Source organism: Scedosporium apiospermum (assembly GCF_000732125.1).
Source record: "Scedosporium apiospermum strain IHEM 14462 chromosome Unknown SEQ_SAPIO_0099, whole genome shotgun sequence".
Taxonomy (NCBI): domain Eukaryota; kingdom Fungi; phylum Ascomycota; class Sordariomycetes; order Microascales; family Microascaceae; genus Scedosporium; species Scedosporium apiospermum.
This window is the reverse complement of record NW_015971800.1, coordinates 244622-267810: the sequence shown is the minus strand read 5'-3', so window position 1 is coordinate 267810 and position 23189 is coordinate 244622. Positions and strand designations below refer to the sequence as shown.

Genomic DNA, 23189 nt, shown 5'->3' with positions numbered 1-23189 from the left:
GCATGCGCAAACTTTCCCTATACTGACGTTTATTATTTTAAATACAGTGTTCACTCAGCATGAATAATCAGCCTCCACGAGGCTCAGCTTTCGAACGGGACCGCGAAATCCTTGACCACCAGCGCCAGCGTGCTGTCGACGAGATGGCTCATCGTGAGCGCGAGCAAAACGAGCGGTCTCACCGTGAGCCATACCACCCGAACATTCCGCCGCACCATAGCAGCGCGGGCTCTATTCCCATCCATCAACCAGTAGCGTCCCGCTTGCCAGGTGCTATCCATAGCCCCGGTGGCCTTCTCGCGAATCACGGTTCCTCCTCAGCCATACCCCTCGGGGCCCCTTCCGGTCCTGTTGCCAACTTCGGCGGTCCCCTACACGAACAAGGCAACAGGCCGCCTGTCCAGCACGGCTCACAAGGCAATCCTGGACCACAGCATCAAATGTTTGCGCAGATGCCGCATGGAGGCGGCCCCCCCAGTGGACCGCATGGTGCCCCGGCTGGTTCCCAGGCAATCTTTGGTGGCCCTCTCTCTGCCCAGGATGGTCAGCCTCCTATTCAACAAGGCCAAGTTGCAGGGGGAGTGCAGACATCTGCTCCGCCCCAGGCAGGTCCTGGCGCGGCTCCTCAGGGCCAACAGCCTATCCTTAATGTACGTGGCCGACGCTGTCTTACGTCTAACCTGACCCTGAAGTGGTTTTCCTCTTTTCCCCTTCAATTTGTCCCTATCCCAAGCAGATTTCCTGCTTTTCTACTCCAGTGTCGAACTTTACATGTATTGTGGCCTATCGAACACATTGCTAACTTTTCTGTTCCTCTTTCCACCACTTGTAGGATGCGCTCACATACCTCGACCAAGTAAAGGTCCAATTCCATGACCAACCGGACGTTTATAATCGTTTCCTAGATATCATGAAGGACTTCAAGAGCCAGTCGTACGTCGCCATCCCGAGCAACAACATAGATGCTAGTACTGATGATTATACTGTAGCATTGATACCCCAGGAGTCATTAACCGAGTTTCCGAGCTATTCGCCGGACATCCCAACCTCATCCAGGGGTTTAATACCTTCCTACCCCCAGGCTACCGCATAGAGTGCGGCGCCGGGAATGATCCCAACACAATCAGGGTTACAACCCCAATGGGCACTACAGTTCAGTCGATTGCTGGAAGGGCAAATCAAGGTGATCCCCACCAGCCAGCGGGTGGTCGCAACCCTTTCTTTAACCACCGAGCAGGCAATTGGCCCCAACAACTCCCCCACGGTGGAGATGGCTCCGAACCGCCTTTTGGCGGTCCCCCGCAGAACGGCCCTGCAGTGTACCCGCATGCCCAGAGCCAGGGTGGCCCTCCTTTTGATGCCTCTGCGCCAGGCCAACAACTAAGAGCATCCCAGCCGCCTAATGTTCCTGCTCCCGTGGGGCCCCCAGCCCAGCGAAATGTCCACACCCCTACTCCTTCCGGGCCTCCCGGGCCTGCCGCTGTGGGCGCGGCGCAGTTGGCCAACCAGGAGAAGCGGGGACCTGTCGAGTTCAACCATGCCATTAGCTACGTAAACAAAATCAAGGTATGCCAGACGGGGCTCACTCATTCTGTAGGTTTCTTACTAACAAACTTGACACGCAGAACCGATTCCAGGACAAACCCGAGATCTACAAGCAATTTCTTGAGATTCTCCAAACCTATCAGAGGGAGTCCAAGGCGATTGCTGATGTCTATTCTCAAGTCACCGCTCTATTCCACACTGCGCCCGACCTACTCGAGGACTTTAAGCAATTCCTTCCTGAATCTGCGGGGCAGAAGGCAACCCCCGGCCGAGCGGGTGAAGATCAGGCCGCAATTGCGGGTGCAATGCACACGCCGCAGCCTGCTCTCGGCGGTCCCAAGATGCCGCCATTGGGAAGCTTCGCCCCTCCCCCAAGCGCGAGCAAAGAATCTAAGAAGCGCCCCCGACCCGATAAGCAAACCCCTGCGCCGGTTGCGGCCCCCGCTGAGATTACCCCTACAGCCAACCGTACTGTAATTCCTCCTGCGACCGCTCATAAGAAGCCCAAGCTTGCCCATAAGCCTCTGACATCGGATGTGGCGGTTATCGAACCGACTCTCACGCCAGTCATGCCGGAGCCTATCCCCCCCCCGTCCGCAGCAACTTCCAACCAGGAGGAACTGGCGTTTTTCGATCGCGTCAGGAAGCATCTTGGAAACAGGACTTCAATGAACGAGTTCCTCAAACTCTGCAATCTGTTTAACCAACAGATTATCGACCGAGACACGCTTTACCACCAGGGATGCAATTATTTGATGGCGAACCAGGAGCTCCTTAGCTTCTGGAAGGCCTTCCTCCAATATGATCCCCAGGATGTCTTGGTTGACAATATTCCCGCCGCGCCAACGGGCAAGGTTTCTTTGAGTAACTGTCGCGCCCACGGTCCTAGTTACCGACTTCTTCCTCGAAGGGTAAGTTCTTAGTGTCAATCCCGAACCTTTTGCTTCAAGATGCTAACGCCATACCAACAGGAACGCCTCAAGCCATGCAGCGGCCGTGACGAACTTTGCATGTCCGTGCTGAATGACGGCTGGGCTTCGCACCCTACTTGGGCGTCGGAGGACTCTGGCTTTGTCGCTCATCGTAAGAACGTCTATGAAGAAGGTTTGCATCGTATTGAGGAGGAGCGCCATGATTATGATTTCCACATTGAGACAAACCTCAAGTGCATCCAGCTTCTGGAGCCGATTGCCCAGCAGATGCTCATCATGTCACCCGAGGAGAAGGAGCAGTTCCGGATGCCGGCAGCTCTAGCGGGTCACTCCACTTCCATCTTCAAGCGCGTCTGCAAGAAGCTGTATGGCGACAAGGGTATTGATGTTGTGAACGATCTCTACAGCCACCCCTTCAGCGTCGTCCCAATTCTTCTCGCCCGCATGAAACAAAAGGATGAAGAATGGCGATTCTCCCAGGCAAGTCTTTCTGTTTTTACCAAGCCAAGTTCAGGACTGGTACTAACTATTTGTAACAGCGTGAATGGTCAAAGGTCTGGCACTCCCAAACCGAAAACATTCATCTCAAGAGTCTAGACCACATGGGCATTCTGGTCAAGCAGACTGATAAGCGACAACTCTCGGCCAAGCATCTTGTCGACGTGATCAAGACCAAGCATGAGGAGCAACGCAGAGAGCGTAGCCTCAAGGGATCTGCACCTCGTCATCAGTTCCAGTGGTCCTTCTCTGACAAAGATGTCACCCTCGATCTCCTCCGACTCATGGCGCTCTATGCAATCCATAACAGCCAGCATAGTAACACGGAGAAGGAGCGGATCTGGGACTTCTTTGTTGACTTCATTCCAACTTTCTTCGACCTTGACGACGCCGCAGTGCAGGAGCGAGTCCCCAAATTCCAGCTGGATTCTGGAGAAGAGGATGCCGATGACCCAACACCTTTGGAGTTGACTAATGGCCGTAGCCGTCGCAATGGTAGGAGGGGCGATCTCCTCCGCGGTGTCCTCGATCCTGGCCGCAACACAAACAAATCCCGCGCATCTAAGGAAGGTAGTGCTTCTGGCAGCAAGGAAACTACCCCGGATGTTGCCTCTGGCAACGAGGACGAAACACCAGAAATCAACGACGACCATGCGTCATCAGACCTCTCCAACGAGCGATGGATGCCTACTATCCCCAAGCCCACCATTCTCAAGAGTGGAGAAGATGGCGACCTCCTGACCGCTGACAACGAGCTGAAGGCCGATGGATATTTCCCACGCCCATGGTATAACTTCTTCTGCAATCAGTCCATTTTTGTCTTTTTCAGTATCTTCCATACGCTCTACCAACGATTGCGCGAGGTCAAAGAGAGTGAGCAGAGTGTCACAGAATCCATTGCGCGCATGCACCGGGTACGACCGGCTCATGAAGTCGGTCTAACCGAATCGCCTAAACTGTACTTCGAGTCCTCTGACACCCCGGACACGTACTGGCCAAAGACTATGGATTTGATCGAGGAATACATCGTGGGCGACATTGACGAGGCCCGTTATCAAGAAGTTCTTCGCCACTTCTATCTTGCAAAGGGCTGGAAACTCTACACGATCCAGGATCTCATCCGGACTCTCTGCCGGTTGTCTCTTACCTGCAGCAGCGTGGACGGAAAAGAAAAAACCTACGATCTCATCAAGCAATTCCTCGCTAGCCGTGAGCGAGAGGAGACGAGCTACCAGACCGAGATTAGTGCTCGTAAATTCGCCGAGAAATGTGTCAAGGATGGCGAGTTGTTTGTTATTTGCTGGGTATGCACAAGTTCATTAATGTATTGTTCCGTTGACTGTGATTCACTCTACTAACTTTGAACCCGATTAGGTACCGGACAAGTCGGAAGCTAGCGTCCGATGGCTCCAGCGTGACGAGACGACCTTCTACATGGATGAGATGAAGCTCCAGCAGCGCTGGCAATATTACATATCATCTTACATCCGAGTGGAACCCACAGAGGGTATTCCCCGATCCAAGCTCTCAAAGGTCGTTCTCGCTCGCAACCTTCCATCGGATGTCGATCTTGACGATAGAAGCATACCCAAGCCTGTCTCATATGACGAGAATCTTGTGGTTAGTATCTGTCTACGATCGTCTAAGATGGTTTGGGGTGCTGGCTCTTCGGAGAGTTTCCTGTATAACTCAGCTCCCGCCACTAAGGAAGAGAAGGAGAAGCGCGATAAGGCTGTCAAGATGTCGACCCTTGCGCGTGACTATCGCCTCCGGGAGAAGTTCGTCTTGAACAACTCGTGGATGAAGGACCTCAGCCAGGAGGAGGTTGAGAAGTACAAGGCCGATTACAAAAAGTGGGCGGATGGTGACTCCGAACAAGGAGAAGCTGCTGCTCCTGAGGCCCGAGACGTCGAGATGGCCGAATAAGTCCGGTGGGACTTCATCCAATCACTTTTTGTTCTTTCCGTATCCTTCTCCTATTCGACTTGTCTTATCCTGAATTCCCCCTTCTTATTTTTATTTCTTTTCTCTTTTATTTTTAGCTTCCCATTTTGGTACCCCACCCAGTTGTTTTGGGTGGCCAAGTGAGCAACATTACGACCAGATTTGTTTCGGAAAGGGTTTTTGTTCTTAGGGGTTCTGCATTCTGCTTGTTGTCTCGAGCGTCGGCGCCTTGCCCCGCTGTCATTATCATTGATTTGTCGTCGACTTGTCTTTGGGCGTACGTACTGCTTCTTTGTTTTTTTGTCGGACGGCGGCACGTCTTGGAAGGTCGGATGGTGAAAGGGGGAGAAAAAAAGCCATCATGGAGATATGTATAATACTAGCTAGCCGTTCCTCTCTGAACTTCTTTTGGCGCCTGTCGTAGACAGTTGTTCATACTTGTTACTCAATGATATTGATATTTGCATGAAGTGATGATGCATCTCTCGAAGAGCACACGCGGGTTGTATGAAACCCAACATTAATTCGTAAATTCGATTCGTAAATTTTGCTTTGATTTTGTGATATTTTAGCTAAATTATTAGAGAGGCCTGTAGCTATATTTTTGACGCCTCTGTATATACCGGAAAACTTGACTTCCTCGCAGTCTTTCGTCCTCCGTCAATCCGATTTTGCTAAACTCCTGAGGGAAGGTAAACACTCATATTTATCTATAGGTGAGGTGTGGCAGCAGGCACTGCGTCCTGCGCCGCCTGGCTTCATTGCAGATTCTCAATAACAAGAGCAGAAGCACCACCGCCACCGTTGCAAATAGCAGCGACACCAACCTTGGCCTTCTTCTCGCGGAGGACGGTAGTAAGAGTGGTGACAATACGGGCACCAGAGCAGCCGAGAGGGTGGCCGATGGCGACAGCACCGCCAAAGATGTTGACCTTTTCGGGGTCGAGGCCGAGGATCTTCATGTTGGCGAGAGCAACGACAGAGAAGGCCTCGTTGATCTCGTAGTAGTCGACGTCAGCGGGGGTGAGGCCAGCGTGCTTGAGGGCCTTGGGGATGGCGAGGGAAGGGGCGGTAGTGAAGCGCTCAGGTTCCTGAGCGGCGTCGCCCCAGCCGAGGATTTTGGCGAGGGGCTTGACGCCGAGCTCCTTGACCTTGGCCTCGGACATGAGGACGACGGCAGCAGCGCCGTCGTTGATGGGGGCGGCGTTGGGAGCGGTAATGGTACCGCCATTAGGCTTGAAAGCGGGGCGCACGACCTTGAGCTTCTCGATGTTGAGGTTCTTAACCTCATCGTCGCGGTCGACCTTCACGGGAGGCTTCCCCCTTCCTCCGCTAACCTCAACAGGGTAGATCTCAGAGGCAAAGATACCAGCCTCGTTGGCAGCCTGAGCCCGTTGGTAGGACTGGATAGCGTAAGCATCCTGGGCCGCGCGGTCGATGCTGTGGTCGTCGGCGCAGAGCTCGCCCTGCATACCCATGTGTTCCTTCTTAAAGGCGTCGGTGAGACCGTCCTTGAGGACGGCGTCGACAAGGGTCTGGTCGCCGTACTTGGCGCCGTTGCGGAGGTTGGGGAGGTAGTGAGGCGCGTTGGACATGGATTCGGTGCCGCCTGCGACGACGATGGAGGCGTTGCCGGTCATGATGTTTTGGGCGCCGATGATGATGGCTTTGAGGCTGGAGGCGCAGACTTTGCCGACGGTCGTGCAGATGACGGAGTTGGAGAGGCCGGCATTGAGAGCGCATTGCCTGACGGGGGCCTGACCGAGACTGGGGAGGAGGGGATATTAGTCTCCGCGAAAGGTCGGGGAAAGAACATTATGTTCGATAGGATCAATTGGGCATCACTTACTTGCCGGACAAGACATTGCCGAAGAAGACCTCTTCTACATCCTCGGGCTTGATCTGGGGGACACGCTCAACAGCACCTTGAGGGGAGTTAGAACGAGGGGTCTGTGATGACGGCGGGGTCCCCAAGAGAAACGCTTACCCTTAATGGCGAGAGCGCCCAATTGAACGGCGTCGAGGCTGGATAGAGAGCTAGAGTCGAAAAGCAAATTAGTCTCCTTGCCTTGTCGCTTTTCCCCAGTGTAGGTCAAGAGGGTGGCAGGAAACAAGGACAGGCCTTACCCCAAGAACGACCCAACTGGGGTTCTCGCAACAGAGACGATATAGACAGGAGGGAGGTTCGACATGATGGAGAGCTACAGGACAATTCGAAGAATCAAAGAGGATGGATAGCACGAGAGGAGGAGGTAGTGATCCTACTACTACAGCAATGGGCTGAAAGGGGGGGAACAGACAGGCGGTGGGTATCTATAAGAGCTGCTCTGTCGTGTACAGCAAGCTAGAGGAGGTTGAGATTTTATGGCTTTGAAGTCGGTCAAGGGGGCAACCTCAAATTGTTGCGCTACAAGCCGTTTTCGGAGAGGTTCTTCAAATTGTTGTGTTAGGCTGCCGTATTTCCAGGGATGCACGTTCTAGACTCGGCGATTGATTCTCAACACAGTTTCGGTTTTATTCATCTTGGCCGTGCTGCATCTCATCACACGCAAGGGCAAGCTCAATGTCTGATCGCATCGATATCAATTGCCAACATAAAAGTCCATATTTCCACTATCAAGCTCGTTGATTTTGAACCGGAAGAGGTTGGGCTTTGGGTACTGTTTGAAGCTTATTGCCCTGGTACAAGTACTTCGAACAAGTACAATCTCGATCTTGCTGTCCCACTCGAATTACCCCTCTTCGATTCGGGTACCTTGTAGTAGGACCCCGCATTCCACCCCAGCAAATGCAATTGCGACAGTCTGAAGGGATCTCGGAGCTTTAGCCGATAATGATCCGCTCTCAGAGTGCCCCAAGATTCAAGAGTTCCTGAACAAGGGTGACCACTGTCGACATGATTCTGGTCATCATGATGTATTTTTACACATAATTCCTAGGCAAAAATACTTCAGTCTTACGCATTACCACCAGAGACTGGCCCAAAACAGTTTGGCTCCGTCAAGGGTCCACCGGCTTGCCAATCTGATGTTTGAGGAAGCTTCCCAGCTTTCAGGAACCGCAGAGATGGAAAAGCGCATGAGACAACTATGTTGATTCAATTTCCCCCCGACTCTCTAGACGGGCCAATGTGTCGATGCTGGAATCTATAAAAGAACGATTACACACTTTATGATTAATTAATGTGCTCTGTGCTCTCCTTAGGCATCAACCTTAACTGGGACGTTCGGTGAGTGGCTCGGTGAGTGTCTGAGCGACCAGGAGCAATCAATGTCACACCCTCAACTTCCCCTGCCCCCTTTCCAAGGCTTCGGTACCTTCGTACTTCGTAAAGACTTCGGCGGAATATGCACACATACTCCCTTCCTGATGCAATCACTCCGGGAAGGTGGCAATGAATTCACCGTCAACGCCTCAATGCCAGCCGGATAATCGTCCGTCACCCAAGCCCCTTTCGCAATATGGCCGGTCGAAGACTGATGCAGTAAAGTCTTGGGTCCACTTGGTCGCCGGAGCGTATGCACAGTTCCTTGATACGCGCAACTCTGCTCGCTTTCTAATTGAACTGTTGATAATTAGGACTGGTGGAATGGCCACCGCGATTTTCACATCACCGCTTGATGTATTAAGAACCCGATTGCAAGGCGAATTCTACCGATCTGCTACCGCCCTTCACACTTCTGCTACTGGGCCGATCCAGCTTGTCGGTCTCCACTTCCGAGAGACCTTCCGCATCCTTGCCTCCATTCCCCAGCTCGAGGGATGGCGCGGCTTGTTTCGCGGTCTAGGTCCGAGCCTGGTGGGCGTAGTCCCTGCTACTGCGATCAAGTTTTACACGTACGGTAACTGTAAGCGCATGGTATCCGAGGCTTTACAATGCGACCAAGACGCCATTATTGTCCCTGCTATTTCTGCCGCTGCGGCGGGCATTGTCACTGCCACGGCGACAAATCCGATATGGCTGGTGAAGACACGGCTACAACTTGATCGGTCTAGCGTAGAGAAAACCGGCTCCCGCTCGGAATTGCAGTATAAGAACAGCATAGACTGTGTACGACAAGTGCTGCGACAGGAAGGTATCAAGGGCTTGTTCCGTGGTGTTACGGCAAGCTATCTCGGCGCCGCAGAGACGACTCTGCATTTGGTTTTATATGAACAACTGAAGTCGCTACTGTCAAAGCGAGATCATGGTACAAAACGAGAGGACACCGGCGCAGGGATTAGTGCTGCGGCTGGCTTTTCGAAACTTATTGCTGGTCTAGTTGCGTATCCCCATGAGGTAAACTCGTCCTTTTATCACGACTACACAAAGGGCTCTGGGGTACTTACAATTCCTTCAGGTTGTAAGAACGCGGCTAAGGCAGGCGCCACTGCAAGGTGGGCAGAAGTATACGGGTCTTATCCAGTGTTTTCGACTAGTCTGGAGGGAAGAAGGGATGGGTGGCTTATATGGCGGTTTGACGCCCCATCTTCTGCGCTCTATCCCTTCCGCCATTATTACCCTAGGTGTATATGAGTTTGTATTAGAGTTGCTGGGGAAAGAAAAATAACTCTCCTTCATCTGTTTAATATCCGAGATAGAATTGCAGCATAATGATAATCTTCCAAATTCCACTTAACCTCTGAGCTTAGCTGTTTGCGACGTACGGCACCGGTAGTGAGAACTTCGCCTACAATACAACGCTATCAAATATAAGAGCGACTATGGAGGCGTATCTTGTGAGGAACGATTTCTGAAGAGAATCGATGCGTTGGTGACCGATGAGCATAAACACTCGTCGGACCCACAGAACGTTTGGTGGTTAGGGGGAACGAATGTTGAATGTCAGTGGAGTGGAATACCTTTTTCGCAGCCAATGTACGGATTTTCCTGTCCGAATGCACGCCAGGAGCTCTTAATGGCTTAAAAAGGACTGGGCGAGTGCTGGAAGCTTGAGAGGTTGGAGCCCCGCAACTGCAATTCGAATGAAAGCGCAAAGAAGGTTGCGACAAGTACCTTGTACCTCAGTCTCTGGGTCGGTATCGTGCACAGACACACCTTAAGCTCGCCAACAGCAGCCTTGCAGAGCACGTGACAGTACTTTGCGATTCTAGATCCTAGCCTCGCAACGACAACGAAATTTTGTGCTGGACGACGCGCGACGCGAGACAAGCCAATTCCAAGAATCAGTTAAGAACGTGACCCTTCACAGAGCAGGGCCGGCAAGATGGATGACCTATACGATGAGTATGTGCGACTGGGACCCCATCCGCAATGCGACCGCCCCGATACTGATCATTCCGCGTTACTAGGTTCGGTAACTTTATTGGCGAAGAGGCCGAGTCGGAGGAGGGCTCCGAACGCGGCGACGAGGCCGCCAAGTATGTCTACGATGAAGACAACGAAAGCGTCGTCGCCGGGCAAGAAGTGATGCAACTTGATGGTAAGTTTTCTCGTTCCCGCCACATTTTCATCCCCATTTCAGCCAGCCAGTGACGAAAGCTGACAGCCAGTCTCAGAAGAGGGCCCATCCAACGCTGTAATATTACACGAAGACAAACAATACTACCCGACCGCCGAGCAGACATACGGCGCCGAAGTCGAAGCCCTTGTCGAGGAGGTCGATGCGCAACCGCTGTCCGAACCCATCATCGCGCCGGTCGAACAAAAGAAGTTCAACATCGAGGAGGCCGACCTTCCCCCCGTATTCTTCGATAGGAATTTCATGACAAGCCTTATGAACTTCCCCGAACAGACTCGAAACGTCGCGTTAGCCGGTCACTTGCACCACGGAAAGACGGCGTTTATGGATATGCTCGTGCTCGAGACCCACAACATCACCGATCGCCTAGAACGGAGAACAGGCAGGAAGAGGGACGAGCAGCTTCGGTACACTGACATCAGCATCTTGGAGAGGGAAAGGGGTCTTTCTGCCAAAGCGGCACCCATGAGCCTGGTATTGCCGAACACGAAGGGCAAGTCGCATCTCGTGAACATTATCGATACGCCGGGCCATGTCAACTTTGTCGACGAGGTTGCTGCCGCTCTTCGCCTAGTTGACGGTGTATGCTTGGTCGTCGATGTTTTGGAGGGTGTTCAGGTCAATACAGAGCGGATCATCAAGCATGCGGTACTTGAGGACATTCCTCTGACCTTGATACTAAACAAGATGGACCGACTTATCCTCGAGTTACGGCTTCCACCCAAGGAGGCGTATTTCAAGATACGGCACGTGGTAGAGGAGGTGAACGCTGTTATAGAAAAAGCGATACCAGGAAAGGGGGCGGCGAAGAGGTTGAGCCCAGAAAAGGGCAACGTCCTCTTCGCCTCCGCCGAGCTCGGCTGGTCCTTCACTCTACCCTCATTCGCGAAGATGTACACGGATGCGTACGGCGGTATCGACGTGGACGAGTTCGCCAAGAGGTTATGGGGAGATATTTATTTCAACCCTAAGAAGAGGGCGTTCACAAGGAAAGCTGCGGAGCCCGGTGCGAACCGGTCGTTCCTTCACTTCGTGCTCGAGCCCATCTACAAACTCTTTACTCACAGCATTACCGACTCTCCGGAAGACCTCCGAGCGGTTCTGGAATCGCTGGGTATCTTCCTGAAGCCGAGCCAGTACAAATCCGACGCGAAGGTGCTGCTCAAGCTAGCCTGCGAGCAGTTCTTTGGAGCGTCACACGGGTTTGTCGACATGATTCTCAAACACGTGCCCTCTCCTGTCGAGTCTGCAGAAAATTACCTTCAAAAATACTACACCGGTCCTCTCGATTCCAAGGTTGCTGCTTCCATGATTGCGTGCGACCCAGACGGCCCCCTTGTCGTCCACATCAGCAAACTCTTCAATACCTCAGACGCGAAATCATTCTATTCATTTGGGCGAGTTCTTAGCGGAACGGCGCGGCCCGGAGCCCAAGTCCGTGTCCTCGGAGAAGGCTATTCTATAGACGATGAGGAAGACATGCTTATGGCGAGATTGGATGATGTATTCATCGCGGAGACGAGATACAATATTCCAACAGATGGTGTGCCTGCCGGACAATGGGTCTTACTCAGCGGCGTGGATAACTCGATTGTGAAGACGGCAACGATAGTTCCCCCTAAGCTCGAAGACGACGAGGATGCCTATATCTTTAAGCCCATAACGCACTTCACCGAATCAGTCCTGAAAGTGGCCGTGGAGCCTGTAAACCCCTCCGAGCTACCCAAGATGTTAGACGGGTTACGGAAGATCAAGAAGAGCTACCCCTTGATGGACGCCAAGGTCGAGGACTCAGGAGAGCACGTCATTATCGGCACCGGAGAGTTGTACATGGACTGTGTATTACATGACCTGAGGAAACTCTACTCGGACATGGAAGTCAAGGTGTCCGATCCCATGACTGGCTTCTGCGAGACAGTCGTTGAGCAGTCCATGACGAAGTGCTTCGCCATCTCGCCGAACAAGAAGGTCCGCCTCACCATGATCGCGGAACCCCTTGACGAGGGCATCTCGCCCGATATCGAGAGCGGCGCGGTGAAGATCAAGGATCCTATACGGAAAACCGCGGAGTTCTTCGAGACAAACTATGGCTGGGACAAGCTTGCGGCGCGTAATGTTTGGGCTTTTGGTCCTGGTGATCTTGGAACGAGTATCCTGCAGGATGATACCCTGCCAGGAGAGGTAAGCTATTCAGACCAAATGTTTTTTGTCTTGATTTTCCAAGTTATTCTAACATATAGTGCAGGTGGACAAGAAGCTTTTAAGGACTGTCAGGGACTCCATCAAGCAAGGATTTAACTGGGCGGCAAGAGAAGGCCCGTTAATAGAAGAGCGTAAGTCTAGATGCCTCCTGTTGAGATCTAGGGTCGAGAGAAGAACACTGGCTAACTCTTTGATGTGAAACTATAGCGATCCGGAATACAAAATTCAGGCTCACGGATGTGGTCCTACCGTCAGAAGCCATCTACCGTGGCCACAGCCAAATCATCCCCACAGTCCGACGCGCATGCTACTCCTCTTTCCTCCTATCCTCCCCCCGGTTGATGGAGCCCGTCTACCAAGTATCAGTAACATGCCTCGACAGCTACACGACAGAAGTCTACACATGCCTCGCCCGACGCCGCGGGCACGTCCTCACCGAGTCCCAGATCGCTGGGACCCCCCTCAGCCGTGTCACCGGCCTCGTTCCCGTCATCGACAGCTTCGGCTTCGAGACGGATCTCCGCATCAAGACGCAGGGCGCCGCCTCGGTCAGCCTGCTGTTCGAGCACTGGAGCGTCGTGCCGGGGGATCCGCTGGATAAGTCGGTGGTGGTGAGGCCGTTGCAAGCGGCGAGCGTGCAGGCTACGGCTAGGGACTTTGTGCTTAAGACGAGGAGGAGGAAGGGGCTTAGCGATGATGTTTCTGTTGCGACGTATATGGAGGGGGAACAGTATGGGCAGCTGAAGGAGAGTGGGTTGCTGGATCAGGTATGATGAATTTTTGTTTGAGGGTGAAGGGTAGCGGTGTTGGAGAGCTAGAGAATAGGTCCTTGGCGCCATTTCCTGCTGTGGGAGAATTACAAGCGACCAATTTAAGACGGTCAATCAAATCGTGCAGTTGACGTGTAGATGTCGGAGTAGTTGCTCATGGTCTCCCAGTCCATTGAAAGTTCCCAGGCATACAGAGTTCGCGCCGGCCCGCGCCCCGGATTCTTGTCGCGTGCGTGCGGCAGGCCCTGCGCCGTCTCGATGGTGTCAAATGATCCGCATAACAAGTACCAAACTGGACACTTTATTTCCTTCACGAAGTAGAATTACTTCGTCGATCCCTTTTTCTAGTTTCACATCAGCCGGCCCGAAAACGCGGCCGTCCAATCTTCTAGTCAAATACCCCAAAACCCCTTGTCGGACCCAATCCCTCTCTCCCTTGGCCAGAGGTCTGGTGAACTTGTACATAGCGGTACTTCTTAATCCGGAGTCAATACGAACCAGCCAAGACCGGCCTTATGCAAAAAGGACGGCTCGGTTGGCTCATTAAGGTTATTTCGCAACATTACCTGCATTTCAGCCAGCCGCTCTCATCAAAGGACTTCTAGACTTAGGGGTCCAGTGACGCAACATATTTTACGATGTGATGCCTCAACGCAGGTTCGACACGCACACGCGCGCCATTTCCCAGTCTCCCATGCGCTGCGTAAGACTACGGCGCGGTATACTCTCTAAAATCCCAATATAACCTCCCCCCCCCCTTTTGAATAGAAGCTGATTGTTATTAGATCCCGAGTGACACGGTCGAGCACACTACGAAGTACGAACTGCTCCCGGCGCGTAATCTAGGGCGGCAGTGGCTCGTTCGGAGTAACTTACCATCCCGTCTGAAGATTGAGGAGCCAAAACCATAGCCTTGGCAGGCCATGGTTTTCCAGTATTGGAGACCAGTCAAATGAGGTGGCGCTGGTCACCTCGATCAATAGGATGCAGGCGAAGCCAGCGCGCTCAACAATCCGATGGGAAATCCAATGGACACCCGGTAGACTTCACTATCAAATTCTTGGTAAATGGTGCTGCGGGTTGGTTCCGCCCCAGCCATGTGCGCAATTCATGGCAAGGCTGTGAGTACAATGAATGACGGGCATGGCCTTCGTCCATTCTCTCCCTGCCGCCACCCGTCTTCTACTTGTACCATTCTTAGCCCATCCTGAAGAACGCTCATTCTATGCCTTCCCTCTAGCTAAAGCAGACGTAAAGCATATGCGCCCAAAGGTGGCAGTGTTTCTGGCGTAGAAAGTATTTGATTACCGAAGTACATACTTCGTGCTGCTGGATGTGATATTCAGTAGGAAACCAGGTGAGAGACATCATCAATGGGGCTGGTACTTTGCGACTCGGAGCCTTGGGATTGGCCTGGGCCGTCACGGAACCGCCGAGTGATGCTCGCCTAGCTGATGGACATACGTCTCCCTTACTGCCAGGCATTTTCTGCCCCTGAAATCGTGCAGAATGAAATAGAACATCCAGTCCCACGAATCCGGGAGCCTTGAGGGAAGAGGGGGGGATAGCACTTCGTCGCTTTAAAATGCCGTTCTCCAGCCCGCTGCCTAGGTCCAAACTCGAACAACACTGTTCGACCTTCGATCTAATTCCCAACTACCTATCGATTCTGAAAAATGACCAAGCTACGAGCCGAAAGGGTTTGGCCCGCTGGCGCCACGACATTAACATTTCTCCTCTCACTCTCCCTGAACACGCCGTTGACTGCCGCAATACCTCAATCCCGACCAACAGCAACTTTCCAGAGAGGCCCCGAACCAGCCGTGGACCATCTATCAGCCCCAGTTACTCCCCCGGCACAGGCCCGCTATTACATGGCTACTGCCTTGCCGCTGCAGAATCGGGCTGTCCTAGGCCCAGAATATTGCGGTTGGGTGGAAGGAATCCTTGGTACGTAAGGCTCCTATGCCTATAATACAATCATTGATGTCTCTCTCTTCTAGATTGTGTGCTCCATAAGTGCGCGAAGTTGACCAAGTTTTTACAGAGGACCCGATTCGGTGTGCGGGGAGCGGCCTTTGCGCTATAATAAACAACGGACATGTTGGATGCTGCAGTCGGGAACCTCGGGGCTCAACGACTTGCAACTATTTTACGACCTGCCGTGCCGCTTCTGCTTACAATTCGAACTCGCCTAGAGGCTCGCAGGACATGATCTGGTACACTTTTTGGCGAGTGTGTTGAGGCCAGGTATATCGTCAGGGGCACGGAGACGGCTACATCTTGGGACTGCTCTACCACGCCCACGACACTATACATCTCGACCGAGCTCTTGGACAATCAGATGACTGCTGTCCTCCCGGAGCTTGCGGTTAGCGGCTCCCTGGTGTTGAGCGAGGGACCCATCTCTCCCACCGTGTCCAATTCGCACATTTCGTCTCCACCCACCTCTTCCTCAAGTCCTGGCGACGGCGGCAGCGGCGGCGGCAATTCAGAACCCGGGCAGGGTGGTAATTCCCGTGGCCTCCGTCTTGGTCTCGGCCTTGGCCTCGGTATCCTTTTCCTTGGCATCATTATCGCGTTACTGTACTTCTGCCACAAGCGCTCGAAACGCTCGAAGCTCGCCAGCCACCCATCAAGTTCAGTCGACAGCCAGCCAATGCAAAGCGCGCCCAACCGAACCTCAGCCCGAGAAACGCGTCCGCATATATTGAGCCCGACCCGTTCGTTCGCGACGATATTGGCACCTCGAGTTTAAGACTAGATGGAAGTGGCCCCCCCCCCCTCCACCCGAGTCACATAGAGCGCGACGTTGCTACTACACTAATGGATGAACCGAAGCTGCGGGGAGAGGACTTCGCCAGGACCAACACCGTCCACTATAAATGGCGCTGCTTTTATGTATATAAGTAATATCGACTGGCGAGGCTCTGGCGATTCCTTCACTAGTTATATCTTGACCGTGGACGTAGCTAGTGTAAAAGAGCAAGCTTCTACTGCTATTTGGCATTGAACCGAAGGAGCGACAGTATTTTAACCGCTTAGTGGATACCTAACATGTTCTTCCTCAGGTCCTCTATAGACTCAATCTGTTCGTCCACAGGGTACCCGTCATCCGGCAAACAAATCACTTTGCTTTTCACCTTCTCCAACGAGTCCGCGAACTCCGCCATAGTTGCGGGGTCGATCCGTCCCCTGGGACTACTGTCCTCCCTAGCTTTGCGGAACGCGATACACCACTGCATGACTAACACCCAGGCCTTGCAGTCTCGGTCGAGGGCGTACACCTCACTCCTGAGGCTTAGTTTCTGCGCTTCTTCGAGGTTCTCCTGTATATTGAAGCCCTTGCCGTCAGACGAGAGGGTCAACAGACATACTACCATCCGGTTGTGGATCTGGAAGAGCTCCTGCCTGCTTGTCGAGGCGCCAGGCTTTTGCAGGTTCGAGAGCGCTTGTTTATAGGCGTAGTAGGCGTTTAGGAAGTCCTTGCGGTCGAAGTATTCTCTAGCGCGTTCGACTTCCAAACTGCACGAGGAGCTTTGTCCAACAGTGACTGAAGGTGCCGTCATATCTTTATCACCTCCCTGAGATGTTAGCTAACAGCCAACCAGTTTAAATGTAATTGTCAATAACTAGGCCACTGGCTATATATAGACTCACCTCTCTTATATATATTGGCTGGAACATTCGGTCGGACCTCATTTGCGCACGCCACTACTGTAGCTGCTTTGCCGTCTCCTCAAGGGGTCAGCAAACAGTCGGCCAGCTCAAGTGTAACTAGGTCACTGACTATATGTATAGACTCACCTTCCTCACCCTTCTCTGCTGGAAGAGTCAACAGGAGTTCCTTTGCGTACGCCACCGCCGTGGCTGCAGCGTATTTTTGCCATTTCCTGTTCTTGTGCGAATCGGCGTAATCACAGATGCCCCGGATCACCAAAGCCTGACAGTTTTGTGCTATTCCAGCGGATTCCATCTCAAAGCCAATAACTTCATATTGTCTATGAAGTTCATCCCGAATCTCGCTTGACACCATCAGTGCATTAGCCGAGGCGATGTTGCCGTAATGGATACGAGGGTAATCTGTTCGTCGCATAGCTTTGGAGCCTCGATCCTTCCGGGTTTGTGCCTTCGATGAATCGCAAATATGTTTGCACAGTTTTGTTTCATCCTCATGGGGGTAGCTACCCGGAAATAGGTAATCATGGTCGCTCCCGGGGTCCTCGTACTCTAGCTGCTCCTCTTCAGATGGGAGTTCTCGCAGACCACGGAGAATTTCTGGGATCCTAGTTCCACCCTTCCACATATATTTTGACCGGAGGTTTTGTACGGCGGAGAGTAGGGAATCAGATGGATGAAGGGTATGCCCGCTAGGAGAGAACTTCTTTCCCGGTACATAGGCACCGAACTGGTAATATGTTATTCCTCCTTCCTTCCCCCGAGAGACGCTGACGACGACGTCTCCCAGTACAATCTGGTCCTCGTCTTGGCCGTAGCAGGGCACCCCACCAGCTATCCCAACCACGAGAATGTGCTGGATTCTCGGAAATGAGGCGCGCATTTTGGCGAGGGCCGTTGTGGCCGGATGGGTGCCAATGGTAGGACAAACAACTATCGCGACCCAGTCGCGTCCCACCCGCCCTACATGGTACGTTGTGCTGTGGCTTTCAATTTCTTCTCGGCCCTCTAGTATTCCCATGGCGGGTGTGACCTCCAAGGCAAGGGGAGCGATCCATCCGACAGTGACGTTTTCTTCGTGTGCAGACATTTCCGGGGAGCAGTAAGAACTCCGGGCCGGTCCTGCGAATCCGAGTGGTCCGCTTAGCGGCCGCTTTGAGGTTATACGATTGTAGGGTTGCGCAAACAAAATTTCAACTTACGGAAGGTGAAGTAGAGTGGAAGGTGAACCTATGGCTTTGCTCTGCTGGTGGAAATGTTCCCAAGGCCTGGCATCGAGGGCTCTACACAAACCCGGAGTGAGGCAAAGTTCGGCGGCAAGGTGAGGGGTTTTAATCTCCTTGGCAGCGACGACAACAATGTGATAGTGATGTCCAAAGCCTGGCCGGTTTCTACCTATTATTGCACATTGCTGCGCACCACCTCGTGACATGATGCAGCTCAGAGATATGAGAGGCGCCAGGCTGCACTCGGTCTTGTGTGTTACAAACTCATATTCTGCCCTCTCGGTTTGGTTCTCTCTATGCCGTGCTGCCGAAGTGTACTCCTCACTTCCAAGCCAGCCAGAAAGTAAAAGCAGACCCGAGCTAGAAACGGCATAGTATCATTCTAGGTCGCTCGGAGGCCATCCCCGGTACTGAATACTGAATATGAAAGTAGTAACCAACCATTTCCCAGTTCAACACTAAACTGAGTGAGTTCCTTCAGCAGCCAATGGTTGACAGACGGAGACTGCCATGTGGCACGGGACGTCGCAAGCAAGTATATCTGCGCCTATAGGGAACATGGTACTCGCAATATCTTGCAGACAACCAACCCCCCCTTCTCCCCGCCCCTGTAGACAGGTCGGGGATATGGCGTTCGGGAGCATCGCTTCGCATCCTTGACGGCAATCGCAAATGCTCTTGAAACCCTTCGTGTCCTCGGGAAATTCTAGATCCCGCTCTTCCCACCGAATAGAGTATGTCTCGAGTCGGGTGGTGCTCGGCCTGCGAAGCTGTCTTTGACGACGCCTGCAATCTTGCATATTATAGTAGATCTAGATGATACATCAGTGTGGTGATCGACCCAACCAACTCGCCAAGGTCATAGGTAAATCACCGGTCTCCCTTCGTAGTCTAACATTCGAGACACTGCGGCTGATAGCAGCCTCCAAAGACAAGGCTTGGGGCGGGGTGTGTCGAGGAAGCTGGTCAGAGAGAGGAAGCGCAACGGCGCAGGACAACACTATCCAAATACATCGGGGCTTGCCATACTTCTTTCTTCAAAAGCTCCACGGTCCAGCATAATAGGAGCCTCACATCGAAGGGATCCATATCTAATCCAGGAGACAAGTGGTTCCCTACTCGTCTCAAAGCCTGGCCGGCTTCCTAGAGCAGCAGAAGACCATCTGGGGAGACCATACTCTATTTCCAGCGGATTCCGGGGCCGTCGGAGCCCCATTCCGCGAAAGCCTTAGCCGAGAGACCGGCAAGCCGACATACAAAAACCGAACATTAGCCAGATCCGAGTTGACTAGATACGCGACTGTAAGGCTGATTGGGGCATCACGGTTCGTCAGAGGTTGGCTTTATCGTCCGGTATCAGGCGCCTCACAAGCTTAACTCGCCACATTTGCACCTGGGGCCTCCAGGGTACGGACATCTCAGATGAGGCCGTGAGTCGAGTTATGCAGACATCCACCCAGAGGACATCAAGTACAATACCCCCAAAACACGGCTTTTCTGTGTAGGTCTAATGCGGACTGCATTAATGTTCTCCAAGGCAACACCACCAGAGGCCTAACCGTTCTTCTTTATACCGCCTTTCCTCCCATACCTACCTGCTATGCCTATAGTCCTAAACTCTTTACGAAATAGTAAGGTCATGTGTTTCGTGAGAATAACTTCCCACTGCAGATATTTCAGCTTCGTACGAAGTAGAATTTTGCGGTTCTCTGTGACATGGGGAGCTGCTCTTTGGATGAAGAGTAGGCGATCCTCTTGGGAACAAATCCGCGTAATCCCACGAATGCCTCCACCCCTTCCCTATCCGGGTCTACCAGGGTCACCGTGGGCCGGTGGAGAGAACGCGCCAAAGAGTCTGGGATCTAGACGAGACGAGGCGAGGTTGCGGGTCGGCGAGGGATGACACGGTTGAGAAGAAATTTCTATCAAGACCCCCTCCCCCTGGTAAGAAAATCAATAGCCGTGTTATTCCCGTGTTCTTCGAATGGCCTGGAAGTAGTTCTAGAAGGACCTTGTTAACGGAATTTATCGGTAAGGCTAGCATGCGTGAAATTTGGCATGGGAATTATTGGATATGGGACCGGGACCCAGAGATGCGCATAAAGAATGAAGAAATGAAATTCGGTTTCTTGTATTATTGCGGGAACATCGATATCATGCGTGCTTAATGAGATCACAGCCCCCTGGACCGGGACCTTTAAGCCTCGGAACCTCAATGACGGGACGAGCCTATATACCAAGCCTCATAATGACAGGGAAGGCCAGATCATTGTCCAGAAAATTCGCGAAACCCGCGCCTGCCTTGGAAATTATCCCAAAAACAAGAAAGGACCGCAACGATGCGCTTGGTTTCCTCGGAAGAATACCAAGATACAACTACAAAAGTCTGGGTAGAGTAACCTGGTTTGGAGGAAATATTGAACATGATGCCAAGCCACCTAAGTCGAAGGATTCGTGTTCGCAAAAGTTCAGTAAGGCAATAATAAGCTATAGCTGAAAACATTTATAGTTCTAGCAGCACCTCGTCGACGGTGGGTTCTCAGCGCGTTGTAACGTCAAAAGAGCTTCTAGATTCAGTGCACGTCCCACTCGTAGAGGCGGGAGGGTGGTCGTAGTGTGCTGTGTTTGCTCTCTCCCACGTATGTAGGGCCGCCTTGCCAGCGCGTCCGCCGTCTGAGTGACATCCAGGTGAAGCTCCGTTCTGAGGCTTCAACCTGACTTGTGCGGATCCAGACGACCGCTGATCCACGCACCAGGAACCCAGCCCGGTCAATCTAGCACACTCGGTGTACACTATACCCTTAGACTGCTATGGCTCAAGAGAAGAGTTGGTCTTATTGTGGTAGCATTATTATCTATTCCGGGGCAAGTCGGTGTTTTGTTAGTCGCCATCATTGCTTCCGACCTTCATCCCATGTTTTGTTTTCCCCTTCTTTCTTAGGTCCCGGAGTCCCTCGCTCCACCTCGGCCTGCATTAGACCGGGAAAGGCCCCATCACTTCCTTGTTCGGTAGGCGGGATCCGTCACCGTTTTTCCTTGCTGAACGGAGGGAAGTGTCATTGGAGTAGGAGTACGTAAGTACCTAGTACTTGACACCAGGGCGCACCGTCACCGTCACTGCCATGCTGGGTTTGCAACCTATCTGTCCCTATAAGTTGAACGGCATGCAAGAGAGTCCGTGGTCTGCTCGGTCTTAATCCTATTTTTCCGTGTCATTCCGCATTCAACCGCACTTCCCCCGTCCAACAGGGCCGAAGAGGCGTCTCCACCAGTCTGCTTTAGCTTACAAGCCTCAAAGCCACCCCCTACCAAACTACTGGATATCGAAGGCTTAGATTTCATCGGCAAGGCTGAGGCCCGTTGCTCACGTGCAAGTGGAGAGCATGGAGTCCAACATCCTCTTCAGGTCTTGGTTCTCGAGGGCCGCCGCGACACGTTCCTTATCCCCCAGCTGCTTGTTAACCTGGTCGTCTTGAGAATGCGTGTCCTCCTTGACCCGGACATCAACCCTGTAGTTGGGCGGTAAGGCCTGTTCGAGACGAACCCTTACCCCGAGACCGATGATCGTAGCCAGGGAGCAATGCGTAATGGTGGGTGTGATCTCCACGAGGACGTTTACCAGGGCATCAGGATCCGAGAATGCGCCCGACGATGGGGGCGGGGTAATGTGGATATCCGGGAGGTTGACGACTGCCAGTTGACCCAGGGATAGAGGGTGCTCTGGATCTGATATCGTGGATATGAGATCTTGTGAAACGTCAGTTGTGTGATCCGCAACTAGGGTTGCGTCCAAAAATATCTAGGAGCAGTCGGGACCACATCATTGAGGGGGATAGACAAATAAAATGGCAGATCTCCCGCGCATATCTCCTGAGTATCTTTGCTGGCAAGGGATATGTCCTTGCGGCATCTGCGGCATATGGCATGGTTTCTTTCCTCTCGTGATGTCTGCGCGGCGGACGTGTGTTGTGTTTGAGGAGTTTAGGGGCAAGGTAAAAGGCCGAGATGGAGAATTATCTTACCGTAAATCTCCTGCTCATCAATTGGCTCCTCCACGAAGCCATCGTCGGTGAACCCCTGTTCGGCCCCACTCCATTCGTCGAAGGTGCTTTCATCGTCCGAGGACGACGCAGATGACGAAAGATAGGCAGGGCGGGAGAAGATGAGGCTGGCGTATTTTGTGCCGGGCCCGCTTAGGGCGACCTTCTTCTTCTTGGCCTGCCTCGTTGGCAGCTGAGACACATTGAGAATTGTCGGGTTGGCGTTATCCTTGCCCATGACCGCTGCTCTGGTTTGCTCTGCTTGCTGGCCCCCTCTTTCAGGGTCAAGTTTTTTTTGCTCTTTTCTGGGTTCTGTAGTTTCCCCTCTCTTGTCGGAGGAGTTCGGCTTCTTAGGTTGACGCAAAGTGGGAGATGCAAGGGCACCACGCAGGGTTACGGGATCGTTGAGCTCGTGGGAGGTGTGTGGGTGTGCCTGGATGCGTGTGTGGCAGAGGAGAAGCTGTGACGTTAGCTACCGAGATGGTGCCGAAAAGTCGCAGGTTGGTGGCAGGTATAATGTATCACGAGAGCTGTAGGAAGTACGGAGTCCGTGAGGAGCCTCTCTCGCCTCCGTTGAGGGGTAGCCCGGGGTAGTGTCGGTAGCGTTGCTGCAAATGTGGATGAAGATGGAAGGAGGTGTGAGGCGACGACACAAGGCAGGCGTATCAAATTGATGTCTCAATCCAGCTGTCCACTTTATGAGTTTAGCATGTTTAGCAAAGTGGAGGGGCAAAAAAAAAAAAAGTGTCGCCGCATCGCCGGTTCGGCCGCCTTGGTGGTGGATTGGACAGACCCAGGTCCTGATTGGCGATTGGCTCCTTCCCGCTGTATGCTTTCCAAGACTACGAAGTAGAGGAGGCTGACTGAAGGTGAGACGCTGACTGTACTGCAG

The 23189-nt window shown here is 52.7% G+C and overlaps 5 protein-coding genes across 5 annotated transcripts; 2 read left to right on the top strand and 3 right to left on the bottom strand.

Annotated features, from left to right (window-relative positions):
• Positions 1–59: 59 nt before the first annotated feature.
• On the top strand, positions 60–4901 carry SAPIO_CDS5530 (Histone deacetylase complex protein; the record flags this gene model as incomplete). The annotated part of the gene is made up of 7 exons (XM_016787841.1): positions 60–650; positions 833–933; positions 990–1566; positions 1626–2456; positions 2517–2961; positions 3075–4279; positions 4350–4901. 7 exons carry the CDS (start codon positions 60–62, stop codon positions 4899–4901), a joined length of 4302 nt encoding a protein of 1433 aa, XP_016642156.1.
• Positions 4902–5677: 776 nt separating this feature from the next.
• SAPIO_CDS5529 (Acetyl-CoA acetyltransferase) lies at positions 5678–7111 on the bottom strand (the record flags this gene model as incomplete). Its single annotated transcript, XM_016787840.1, has 4 exons — positions 5678–6686; positions 6769–6844; positions 6907–6956; positions 7047–7111. 4 exons carry the CDS (start codon positions 7109–7111, stop codon positions 5678–5680), a joined length of 1200 nt encoding a protein of 399 aa, XP_016642155.1.
• A 1397-nt stretch (positions 7112–8508) lies between these two features.
• On the top strand, positions 8509–13356 carry SAPIO_CDS5528 (uncharacterized protein; the record flags this gene model as incomplete). Its single annotated transcript, XM_016787839.1, has 6 exons — positions 8509–9240; positions 10112–10146; positions 10212–10342; positions 10419–12562; positions 12627–12714; positions 12791–13356. The coding sequence occupies 6 exons, from the start codon at positions 8509–8511 to the stop codon at positions 13354–13356; spliced, it is 3696 nt and encodes a 1231-aa protein (XP_016642154.1).
• Positions 13357–16394: 3038 nt separating this feature from the next.
• Positions 16395–17914, bottom strand: SAPIO_CDS5527 (uncharacterized protein; the record flags this gene model as incomplete). The annotated part of the gene is made up of 2 exons (XM_016787838.1): positions 16395–16924; positions 17161–17914. 2 exons carry the CDS (start codon positions 17912–17914, stop codon positions 16395–16397), a joined length of 1284 nt encoding a protein of 427 aa, XP_016642153.1.
• A 3707-nt stretch (positions 17915–21621) lies between these two features.
• SAPIO_CDS5526 (uncharacterized protein) lies at positions 21622–22535 on the bottom strand (the record flags this gene model as incomplete). The annotated part of the gene is made up of 2 exons (XM_016787837.1): positions 21622–21983; positions 22280–22535. The coding sequence occupies 2 exons, from the start codon at positions 22533–22535 to the stop codon at positions 21622–21624; spliced, it is 618 nt and encodes a 205-aa protein (XP_016642152.1).
• Between the last annotated feature and the right edge of the window lie 654 nt (positions 22536–23189).